General features: G+C 42.3%; 2 protein-coding genes across 2 annotated transcripts; one reads left to right on the top strand and one right to left on the bottom strand.

Moving 5' to 3' along the window:
- Window positions 1-326: 326 nt before the first annotated feature.
- Window positions 327-4,060, top strand: LOC113806961 (uncharacterized). Its single transcript, XM_027358092.2, has 5 exons — window positions 327-355; window positions 1,431-1,527; window positions 2,010-2,177; window positions 2,975-3,081; window positions 3,477-4,060. Exons 2-5 carry the CDS (start codon window positions 1,434-1,436, stop codon window positions 3,741-3,743), a joined length of 636 nt encoding a protein of 211 aa, XP_027213893.2. The 5' UTR covers window positions 327-355; window positions 1,431-1,433; the 3' UTR covers window positions 3,744-4,060.
- Window positions 4,061-6,852: 2,792 nt separating this feature from the next.
- Window positions 6,853-10,538, bottom strand: LOC113806971 (calphotin). The gene is made up of 5 exons (XM_070134448.1): window positions 10,432-10,538; window positions 9,871-9,964; window positions 9,294-9,461; window positions 7,832-7,938; window positions 6,853-7,676 (listed from the first exon to the last, which is right to left on the bottom strand). The coding sequence occupies exons 2-5, from the start codon at window positions 9,956-9,958 to the stop codon at window positions 7,131-7,133; spliced, it is 909 nt and encodes a 302-aa protein (XP_069990549.1). The 5' UTR covers window positions 9,959-9,964; window positions 10,432-10,538; the 3' UTR covers window positions 6,853-7,130.
- Between the last annotated feature and the right edge of the window lie 2,288 nt (window positions 10,539-12,826).

Here is a 12,826-nt window from a genome sequence, read left to right on the forward strand (position 1 = left end):
CCTCCTCTAAACCCCTCCCTCTCCCTCAAATCCATCCCTTCTCCTCCCCTTAACCCCTCCCTCTCTCTTAACCCCCCCCCTCTGCCTTCTTTACTCCACCCCTTCCCTCCCCTACCCCTCCCTTCCCTTCCCTTTAACCCCCCTCTCTCTTAAACCCCTCCCTCTCCTCCTTCCTCCCTCGCCCCACCTTAGCCCCTCTCTCTCCCCCTCCTCCCCCCCTAACCTCCCCCCTCTCCTTCCCCCCTCAACCTCCCCCCATCATGACCACCAAATCCCTCAAAGTCGCGGATATATAAGGATGAGGCTTCGTTACCACAGCTTACTTTCGGTTCAGCTTCGGCCAAGGGAAGACGAGGTAAGCTTTGTTCAGATTTGTATTTTTCACATTTATCTGTATGTTTATCTATGTTTATATCTTTTTCATGCATTCATTTTATCTATCTATTAATTCATTTAATCATCTACTCATTCGTCTATCTATCTATCTATTCATTTATCCATTTATCTATCTGGTCATTCATTTATCTATCTATCTGTACATTCATTCATTTTTTATCTACTAATTCGTTTATCAATTGCATTTATTCATTTATCTATCATCTCTTCATTATAATTATTTATCTATTCATTTATTTATTGATTCGTTGAACTATTCATTCATTCATCTATTATCAACCTATTTATTCGTTTATCATTTAGTTATTTAATTATTCACTTATTTATTTATCTGTTTATCCCTTTTTGTAAATGTAAGCCTAATATTTGTCACTGCATTAATATCGCAATTGATTAAGAGGTTCCTTCTTCGTTATCTATTTCATTTTAAAATGATAATAATGATGATAATAATACTAATTATTATTATTATGATTATTATTATTATTATCATCACTATTGTTGTTATTCTTATTCCTAGTCTTATTGTCGTTATTGCTGGTATTCTATTCTTGTTGTTGTTATTTTTATTATTTTCATCACCATCATTACTATTGTTATAATTATTATCATTATTATTTTTTACCATTATTATTGTTATCATTATCAGTATCATCATCATCATCATCATTGTCATTCTACTTCTGCTTCTTATTATCATCATTATCTTTATCAATATCATTACTATTACTACCATCATCATTATAATTACCATTATTTTTATCATCATCATTGTCCTTATCATTATCATTATTATTACCAGTATCATTACTGTTACTACGATTATCATTATTACTATCATTGTCCATATCATTATCATCATTATCACTATCATTGTCCATAACATAATTATCATTTCATTATCATTGTCCATAACATGATTATCATTTCATTATCATTGTCCATAACATAATTATCATTTCATTATCATTGTCCATAACATAATTATCATTTCCTTATCATTTCCTTATCGATGGATTCCGACACGCGCGCAGAAGATGCAGAGTGTCGTGCTTGGCGTGCTTGCGCTTGCGGCGGGGGCGGCGGCCGTCGTGCCTGCGGGCGGGTTCGCGGCCTCGCCCTGGGTTGACAGTAAGGCGATCAGTATCTGTCTGTCTGTCTATCAATCTGTATATCTGTCTGTCAGTCTGTCTGTCTGTCTCTCTCTGTCTGTCTGTCTGTCAGTCTGTCTGTCTGTCTCTCTCTGTCTGTCTGTCTGTGGATCTGTAAATGTATATGTCTATTTGTCTGTCTATTAATCTGTAAATATATCTGTCTGTCTATCTGTTTATCTGTTTATCAAAGTGTAGACATATCTTTCTATCTATCTATTAAAGTGTAAATATATCTGTCTATCTGTCCATCAATCTGCAAATGTATATGTATGCCTATCAGTCTATCTAATAATCTGTAAATATGTCTGTCTGTCTACTCATGAAAAGTATTTCGATAAGTCACAGCCTTCGAATTCATAAACTGAAAATGAAAAAAGAAAATAAATAAAATAAAACAAAATAAACACATCCCCACTTTACCCCCCTCCTTTTACCTCCACTTTACCCCCCCCCCCCCAGCCTCGATGTGCTCCCCCACCGACTCCCTGATGGTGTGCCAGCTGAAGAAGGGCCAGTGCTCCCCCGTGGGCGCCGTGTTCTCCCCCCCGGGCGGCCCCGTCAAGGCCGTCACCTCCTGCGCCAACACCACCGGCGTCGCCCTCGGCCCGCAGTTCTTCATGAGCATCGGTTAGTCTTGGTTGCTTGGTCATGTACGTACATACATGGACATATACATACATACACACACGCAAATACTCATACACACACAAACATGAATACACAAACACACACAGGCAAACGTGCCATATACAAAAAAAAGAAACACATATAAACAGACGTAAACACACACGCACACACACACAGAGGCAAACATACACACATACACAAGAAGAAACACAAATAAACAGCCGTAAACACACACTAGAAAACATATCTACACAAACACATAGCGTATGTGACCGCTCTCCCTCGAAATCGTGAAACTGACGTAGCTTTAACATCCTTCGACCTTGAGAATCCCTGTCTTGCGTCCACCGCCAACGCCCCCTACAAAAAATAATTATTTTCCGTAAATTTCATTATTCCTTTCAAAAAAATGATCTGATGGCTTTGAAAAACTGCTCTCTGGCCATGCTTTGGAGAGAGAATAATTTTACTAGTATATATAATTATGATTACCCACAAGAAATAAGAAAATGATTTGATGACTTTTTAAAAGATGTTCCCTTGTCATGCTTTTTATAGAGAATACTTTTACTTGTAATACGAATGAAAAGTGTCATGATTACCCACAAGAATTAAGATGATCTGACGACTTTGAAAATCTGTCGTTCTCTTCTTTAAATGCATGTAGAGATAAATAATGGATAATGAAAAATAGCCTCATTAGTTTTCATCTTCGCTCGGATGCAAAACAGGAACTTTCATTCCTGTGGCATTACGTATTTCCTGCCCTAACCCAACCTGTCGCCCTCCGCCTTCAGGTCTGGCCTTCGTGAGTGGCAACCCCGAGAGCCTCGCCGACAAGACCTCCTCCGACCCCGCCGCCGTCACCGCCATCCGCCGCTGCGCCCTCAACGCCACGGGCCTGGTGAGGTTATGAGGCGCTCTGGGTTTCGGTTCGATGAGGGTTCATGTGGGGTGGAGTTTGGGCTGGTTTCTCTCCTCATCTGGTTCTCTTTTCTGTGGTCGCTCTCCGTTTTTCGGTCTCTTTTTTGTGTCTTTTTATTTCTCCTTCGTTTTTCCATTCTCTTGATTTCTGTCTTTGTCTGTCTGTCTCTCTGTCTATTTTGTCTGTCTCTTTCCCATTCTCTCTCTCTCTCTTTCTCTCTGTCTTCGGTCTCTCTCTTTCTCTCTGTCTTCGCTCTCTCTCTCTCTTTCTCTTTCACTCACTCTCTCTCTCTCTCTCTCTCTCTAGCTCGCCGTGTCTTTTAGGAGATTTACATATTCTTCTGATGATCAATGTGATTTTGCATTCATCTTCAGCTGAACGCCGACATGATGACCCTGAACCGCACCGCCATCGCCGCCTCCGTCGCCTCCGCCTTCAGCAGCCCCGCCCTGGGCGCCGCCGTCTCCTTCGCCGTCGCCGCGTGCCCTGAACCCGTCGACTACAAGGTCACCGACTTCGTCACCTGCCTGAAGACGGCCTGCATGAACAGCGTGTCTGTGTCCCCGTTCATGCAGATGGCCAAGACGTCCTTCCAGAGCATGATGGCTGCTCCTCCTGCCGGCGCACCAGCTGCGGCCTAGGGTTCCTGGCGTGGGAAGGCGTGGATGAGAAGGGAATCATTCCACAATGATTTCGTTAAGTTGAATTATTCATCTTGTGGAAAGCTTTCATTCCCATTCATACCATTTCTATTCTTGATATCTGATAACGCTAGATTATGATGTTTGGATGTTGTTTTGGATGTTAACGCAGAGAGAGAAAAAGCTAAAATGTCTTTTCTTCTTCTGCACTGATTGTTATGCCATTTTGCGGTTGATTTTGAACGTTCATTGTTGGACAAAAAATCGCGTTGTAATGGAATTGTAGAGAATGTAGAAAATTATAACAGTGGAACGACTCTTTTTATCTTATTCGGCCTCTATATCTAGCAACAATTAATTTTCACTGGGAAAGGAATTACGAAGTAAACTATAATGCTATTTTCTATTATTAAAGGGTGTAAAATAAACACATACGTACAATCAAGACCCACACACACACACACACCTGCATTGGATATATAACTACATATAGATAGATATTGTCCGCATACTTACCAAATAACAACTACAAAATACAATATGGTCCAAAGTGCAAAAGTAATGAATTCATAGACCTTTATTGACTTTACTGAAGCACTTCTATTTAAACAGACAAAACTACGGTCAAAATAACTTACAAACAGTATCATATGATTAGGATAATCATGATGATAGCGGTGATAGGGATAGGGAAGATGATATTAGTCATTACAATACCACTAACAATAGAATTTTTAAATACTAATATCAAAATAACAATAATAACTCAATTATGATTTTGATAATACAAGTAATAATGATTACGGCACAGCAGATTAATGGTGACAATAAAAAAATATGATAACTATGATAAAATAATAAATATAAATGATAACTATTTTGACAGTGAAATAATAATGATACAGTAATAATAGCAATATAAAAGATAATTGTAATAATGATGATAATGATGATAACAGTGATAACAATAATTATGATGATAATGATAATACTGATAACAATAATGATGCAATAAAGCAGCAATAAAGATGATAACAGTAATAATAATAATGACGATAATAATAACAATGATAATAATGATAATAATAATAATAATAATAATAATAATAATAATAATAATAATAATAATAATAGTAATGATAATGGTAATAACGGCAATAGTTAATAAAATAATAATAATATTGATAATAATAATAATAATAATAATAATAATAACAATAACAATGATAATATTGTGTGTGTGTGTGTGTGTATGTCTATGTATATACATATACCCATTAAGTTAGTCTCTCGGATGGATGGGTAATGATGACAACAATTTCCCTGCAACCGATTTAAGCTGAACGCGATCTGTATCAAAAGTTGAGTTCCAGCGCCGTGGCGCGCGGACCACGTGGGTCCGAGCGTGGGAAGGCCGTGCCGGGAGACCGCTGCCCCATCAAAGCGTTTGTTGAGGACTTATCCTGTATATTCGCGATGGGGTTTGCAGCAGAGGATAAAGAAAATGTACTGCATTGAGTCAAGTAACTGGATATACACCGGTGAAAAAAATGTAGTGAAGTAGAGACACGGTGAAATAATAATAAAAAAATGTTCTAGAATAAATTAGGATCGGGTTAAAATTTGGTTATATTACTGCCAAATCCTATGCTCTACGTAGACACCACATTTACACTGGTTCTTCACCTTTTTAGTCTTAGATCCTTTTCAGAATCTGATGAAAGGTATGGACTCCCTTCCCTAGAAATATTAGCATAAAGACAACTTTGCATGCAATTTGTACTTTGGTTATTGAAGTTTGATTGTCTCATACATATTTGAGATACGAGGTTATTTAACTTTTAAGTAAACAATATAGAAAAACACAATTTTTTATGCAAAAAGTATAGCGGATATAAATGTTAACTGGATCTGATCCTCACGGAGCCCCTGCGACTGACCCATGGACCCCTCGTGGAGAATCCCTGCGCTAACGTAACACACCTTGCAAGGTTGACAAAAAACCAGCTGAACTATAATTTTGTGATACACGGCCGGTTCGTTAAAATTGTGCGAGTCCCGAACCAATAAAAAAATAATGATAAATAGAAAATAAATAAAAGGTAAAAAATTCCTATATACGGACATACATACGTACCGAAATAATTATTTATCTGTCAATCTAGACATACATAATTACCGAAAAGATAGATAAATGTATATCCATCAGATAGATAGACAGATAAGCATTTATTTTTGTGAATATGCATATCCTTATATATGAAAAGTTATTTGGTCGGCCGCACAATTTTAACAATCTGGCCGATAGTCTCTAATTACTAGTTAATTAGATTAATTAATCAATTACAGGGCTGATTAATTTATTACCAATTAATTAATTAGCCCTCGAACACCTCATAACCATTATTAACCTCTAACAGCTCTTTACATCCTAGTATTTTTAGTTGAAATGGCACGTGGCTTTTGACGTTCAACCGACCAGCGCGTTTTCAGTGTATAACCGCCTTTCCTTATCAGAGGGTAGATCGTGCTAAGACAGTGTTACAGTATTCAAAGAGTATACTAAGGAATCATTATTCATTCCCTGTTGTTTCTCTTTGCTTAAGTTTTGTGATAATAATACGGATGGCGGATGGCGGACTTTGGCTGTAGAAGCATTTTTTTAAATTTTATTATTATTTTTTTTAATAGAAGAAACTTTCATGATAGGAGTACCATGCCATAGAAGACATGATAAATTGTATATCTCATGTAATGCAAATTTTTAGACAAATAAGTAGCCACTATGTTCCTCTCTCTCTCTCTCTCTCTCTCTCTCTCTCTCTCTCTCTCTCTCTCTCTCTCTCTCTCTCTCTCTCTCTCTCTCTCTCTCTCCCTCTCTCTCTCTCTCTCTCTCCCATATACACGTACATGTACACATACACACGTAAGCTTTAAAGAACAGTATAAACGAGTGTCCAAGACGAGCGGATGACGACACCTGTTCCTCTGCTGATAATGGTCGCCATTTTAGTATTATTATTATTTTATTTTATTATTTTCTTTTAGCCAGCACTATCATTACTGGATATTTGATGTCAAAAAGGAACCGAATTAACAAAAAACAAGAGAAACTTCAGATTCGTCTTTGTTCTGCCTTCAGCAACTGCAACGTCAACGTTGAACCTAAGACAATGACTAGCTAGAACTCATTTCCCGCTCTCGCGACGGGCCGTCTTGGGGCTGCGTGGTCTGCGTGCCTGCCAGCGGCGCATGACGCCCTCGGTGCCTTCGTTGCCTGGTGGGAGGGCATGCCATGTTCCGGACCGCCCGAGCGTGAGGGCGCATGACGCTCTGGGCCACATGGCAGAGTCGCGACCACATGGCGCATTGGGGACGCCGTGGCCTCTATGCGGCGCCGGTGAGGGCCGGGGACATGCCGGGGTACTCGAAGGCCGCGGGCAGCGCCATGAAGGACGAGGCGTAGGCGGAGGTGGGGAAGACGCCCCCGAAGGGCGAGATCGGCGCGGCCCCGACGCCCGGGTACGCGAAGCCGCCGGCGCTGTAGGCCGTCGAGCCGGCGGGCGCGGCGGCGGCGCCAGGAGCAGCAGCGGGCGCAGCGGCCTTGGGAGGGGCGGGCGGGGCGACCTTCGGGGGCGCAGGGATGGGCGCAGGCTTCTTGGCGAGCGGGGCGGCGAGGGGCGCGGCGATGGCGGGCGGGATGGGCGGCGAGGTGAGCGCCGCGGACGCCATCTTGATGAAGGGGCTGCCGGACACGCTGCTCATGCAGGCGGCTCGCAGGCAGGTGATGAAGTCGGACATCTTGAGGTCGACGGGCTCAGGGCACGTGGCGACGGCGGTGGCGACGGCGGCGCCCAGGGCGGGCGGGCTGAAGGCGTTGACCACGAGGGCGGCGACGACGGTGCGGTTCACGGTCACCATGTCCGCGTTGAGCTGAGGACGAGGCACGGCGACATTTTACGTTATAATTAATCCTCGTTTGTCCCCACCATACTTTGTCACGGTCATTTCCCATTTGTCAAACTCTAAACATACTTGTATATCAGTCCAAGACACATCTTAAACCTTAACCACAAAAAACAACTCACCAGGCCCGTGGAGTTGAGGGCGCAGCGCCGGATGGCCGTGGCCGTCGCCGTGTCGGCCGTCGTCTTGTCCGGCAGAGACTCCGGACTGCCGGTTATGAAGGCCAGGCCTGCGGGTGAAACGATGAAATTACTCTTTGGGTTATGGAGACACAGCGAGGTGGATACAATTACAAATTGCATGTGCGCGCGCGCGCGCGCGTGTGTGTGTATGTGTGTGTGTGTGTGTGTGTATGTGTGTACTACAATGCCTGCAAGAATGCTCAAAGGAATTTACACGAGCATGTCGAGTTTCATCCATCAAGTATCCGAGTCCAGTACTTTGAGACATCGTCTCAGTAAAAAAAAAACTAGAGAAATTGATAATGATAGATAAATCAAAATGGCCTTCAACCCAGAAAAAAGATTCCTTGCAGCATTGATAAACATCTAAATCTAAGACCGGAAAACGTCAACAAAGGAATATCAAATAACAAGGAAAAAGATTCTATTTTGTATATTATATTTTACACATTTCCAAAGGACCCTCAATTTAGCCTTTTCATAGGAAGACAGTCAAGGTTGTAAGGCTGCCATTTAGAACTGAGGTTATTGTTTTTTTTAAGATTTTGCTTTTTATACCTTTATGAAGGCCTCTCGCGTGCTTAAGGCACTGATCTCTTGACAGCACTGCGTGAAAGTACTGCATTTAGAGAAATCGACCAAAAGAGTGAAATAAGTAAAAATATAGAGATGGGGGATGGGATGGAAACAGGGAAAGGTGGGCTAACAAAGACAGTAACAGACACACAAGCAGACAGAGAGACGAGATAGAAAGACGGATGCACAGAGGCAGAAAGAGGGGGAGATAGACCTGAAGACAAAGGTAAGCAAATAGAGTGAGAAAGAATGAGACAGGAAATATAGTCAGACAGGAAGTACAGTCAGACAGACAGAGACTGACAGACAAAGTTAGATGCAAACAGAGAAACAGACGGACAGACAGAGACAGATATTCACAGTTAAAACTAGACAGACAAATATAGAGACACAGAGGGATAAACAGGAGGATAGTGGCAGACAGAGTTAGAGACACGACCAGAGAGACAAAAACAAAAAAGTATCCCTTACAAAGGAAAGAAAAGAAAAAGGAAAAAAATAATAACCCCCATAAAGAAAAAGGAAAAAATAAATAAATTAGCCCTCCCTATAGAAAAAAAATCATTAAAAGGGGTGACCCTCCTCCCCAAAAAAGGGAAAAAAGAAAAGAAAAATCTCCCATCAAATAAAAAAATAAATAAAGAAAGAAAAAAGGTAACAATCACACCAACCAAACCCTACCGCAAATAAGAAAAAAAAAAAAAAAAAAACGAAAAAAAATACCCCCAAAAAGAAAAGAGATTAAAAAATATAAAAAATGAAATAAAATAAATACAAACAAATAAACACAAAACCTTAAAAAAACGGATAACCAAAGCCAACAAACCAGCGCTCATGAAGAACTGCGGTCCGAGGACGAGGCCGGTGGCGTTGGCGCAGTCGGTGATGGTCTTGATGGGGCCGCCCGGGGGGGAGAAGACCGTGTTCAGGGGCGAGCACTGGCCCTTCTTCAGCTGGCACATCATCAGGGAGTCGGTCGGGGCGCACATGGACGCTGGGAAGGGGACGAGGGAGGGACTGAATGCAGGTTATTTGGTGTGATTGGAAAGGGTTGAAGGGAGGGGTTGAGTGCAGGTTATTTAGTGAGGTGGGAATGAGTAAAGGGAGGGGTTGAGTGCAAGTTATTTGGTGTGGGGGGAAAGGGGTAAGGGAGAGGTTAGATGTAGGATATTTAGTGTGGCGGGAAAGGGTTAAGGGAGAGGTTGAATATAGGTTATTTTTTTTTAGTGGGAAAGGGTTACGGGAGAAGTTAGTGGACGTTTTATATATGGCGTATTTTTTTTATTTTTTTGTCATTATTATTACATAACAAAATAAACAATAATCAAAACAACAATGATAATAATATTAACAACAACAAAAAAACACGAGATGCTGTTAAAAGATGGAAAAATTATTCTTACTGTCCAGCCAAGGCGAAGTACCGGGCATGGGCACCAGGGCATAGGAGGTGCCCGCTGCCAGTAACGCACATAACAGCACAGAGACCATCTTCCTCTACAGATTAAAAAGAAAAGTTAGATTAGGTTCTGTTTCCTTCATTGCGAATAAGCATTTTTTTTAAATAACTACAGAAAAAATAACTGTGATGAAAAATATTGGCAGTTATGATAATACTAGAATAGTAATGGTAAAAAATAGGCTAATGATACTATTACTATTACTACTACTACTACTACTTATAACACCACTATAAGATATTAACAACAACGCTGATAATGGTAATGATGGTCAGTGTGATGATAAGGATAATAATAGCAAAAATAAAGATTAAAGCAGCAAAGTGACGACAAAAATAATGATAATGATAATAGCAATAATAATAATGGTAATAACAATAATAATAGAAACGATAATGACAATGATAATGATAATGATAACAAAAAATAACAGTAATGGTTATGATGAAGATAAATAACAACAATAATGCTAAAAATAGAACAACAGAACACGGCTCTCCATACCCTGCTCTGAAGGAAGTCCCACGGCCGGATGGAGGAAGAATGACCTCTTCTCACCTCGGCCCCGCCTTTTGTACTCCGCTGGGGGTCGAGCGGCGAGGGTGCGGAGGAAGGGGTGACGGGGGAGGGATCGAGAGGGGGAGTAAGGGGGGGGAGGAGAAGGGGTGACAGGGGAGGGAGGGGGAGAAAGGGAGGGGAAAGAAAGGGGGAGAAGGGGTGACAGGGAAGGGGGGTAGAGATCGAGAGGGGGAGTAAGGGACGAGGGGAGGAAAGGGTGAGATCGAGAGTAGGAGAAGGGGAGGGCGAGGAAAGGGGGAGAAGGGTAATGGGGAGAGGAAGGGGTAACAGGGGAGGGGGAGGTCGAGACGGGCAGAAAGGGAGGGGGAGGAAAGGGAGAGAAGGGGTAATGGGAAGAGGAAGGGGCAGCAGGGGAGGTGGTAAGATCGAGAGTAGGAGAAGGGGAGGGGGAAGAAAGGGGGTGAAGGGTAATATTAGGGGAAGAAGGGGTAACAGGGAGAGGATTGGGTAAAAGGATGCGGAGAAAGGAGTGACAGGGAGGTAAGATCGAGATGAGGAGGGGGAGAAGGGGTGTGAGAGAGGATTAATAGTGAGGGGAGGAAGATCGAAAGGGGGATGGGGAGAGAGGGAGAAAAAGAGAAGAGAGGGGGAAAAGGGAATGTGAAGGGGTTTCCAGCTGCATAAGCACGGGAGTAGTGGAGAGGAGGGAGGAAGGGGGAAGAAAAGAGGGGAGAGGGTGAAGTGTGAAGGGAGGGAGTGGAAGAGAGGAAAATTCTACGGAGGGAGGGATGGGGAGGGAAAGGTCAAGGGAAGGAGTCGAGGGGAGGAAGAGGTCAAGGGACGTGGGGGGGAGGGGAAGGAAAGGACTACCGAGGGGGAGGAGGGACGGTGGTAAGAGACATTGTCACATGAGCGGTGACAAAGCACAAAGCGGAGGTCATGTGGCACCTCCGAGGCACACACACACACACACCTCAGAGAGCGTGCGTTCGAGCCCCAGCTAATCCCCGTCGACGCAGAGCTCCGATGGGCGTGACCCAGCGGGGAACGGGCGTCTTACAATGTCCTTTGTGCGGGCGGGGGCGTGCTGAGACTCCGCGTCCTCGCCTCAGCCAGGGGTGATGCGGGGAGGGGGAGGAGGGGGAAAGGGGTGGGGAGGAGGCTGGGGAGGAGGGGGAAGGGGTGGGGATAAGGGTGGGGAGGATTAAGACAGTGATCGACGGGGAGCATAGGACGAGGCTCGCGGGCGTTAGGTAATAGGAGCATTGTCCTAACTGTGGCTTTGTCTTATTTATTTAAATTGTTATTCACTGAATTCTCTCTCTCGTGGGCTTAACAAATGCTTATTCATATGTTTGCGAATCTCCTTCTCTGTCTCTATGTCTCTCTGTGTTTCTACATATATGTCTATATCCTTCTGCGTGTATATTCTTATTAGTACTAATTCATCTATCTATTCATCTGTCCACCCTTCTGTCTATCTATCTATCTAGCGATGTCTTCTGATCCCAGAAAATGCTCTTGAGTAATGGATTTTGTCATAAGATTTACTTATGTGTATGTGGTTGTGTGTATGTGTGTTTGTGTATGTGTATGTGTGCTTCTATGTGTCTTGCCTCTCTGCAGAATATGATACTAATAGACAAAGTCGAGAAAGAGAGAGAGAGGGGGGGAGACAGGGAGGGAGGGAGGGAGGGAGGGAGAGAGGGAGAAAGAGAGAGAGGGGGGGGAGGGAGGAAGAGAAAGACAGAGAGAGAGAGAGAGAGAGAGAGAGAGAGAGAGAGAGAGAGAGAGAGAGAGAGAGAGAGAGAGAGAGAGAGAGAGAGAGAGAGAGAGAAAGAGAGACATAAAAAGAAACAGGACCTGAGAAAAAAAAGAAAGATAAACAAACCCAACAACAAACAAACAAGGAATCCTAAGCTTATCATTACCCCACACAGAACGACAGAAAATGATTTTATAACTTTAAAAAAATTCTGACAAACCCAAACCCTAACATATTCTTGTGCAAATATAAATAATAATAATAATAATAATAATAATAATAATAATAATAATAATCACCATGCCACATATGCTGATTTCTTCCATTTATACGTTAAACGATGTATCTTCTTGCCTTATAAAGCATAATTGCATAATATCATGAAGTCCAATCAATCATATTAGAATTATTAGCATAACAATAGTCAGCCTGATACTGTTCATGATATCGTGGGTCTTGTTAGTGATAATGAGATGAAAATGAAGGTTGTGGTGGTGATGACGATGATGATGATGATGATGCTACTACTTCTGATAATAGTGATAATTAAAATAATGATAATGATGGTAAAAGTAATATTGAGGATAGTAGCAGTAGTAATGATAACAGCAGTAG

Source organism: Penaeus vannamei, chromosome 19, assembly GCF_042767895.1.
Source record: "Penaeus vannamei isolate JL-2024 chromosome 19, ASM4276789v1, whole genome shotgun sequence".
NCBI classification, from domain to species: Eukaryota; Metazoa; Arthropoda; class Malacostraca; order Decapoda; family Penaeidae; genus Penaeus; species Penaeus vannamei.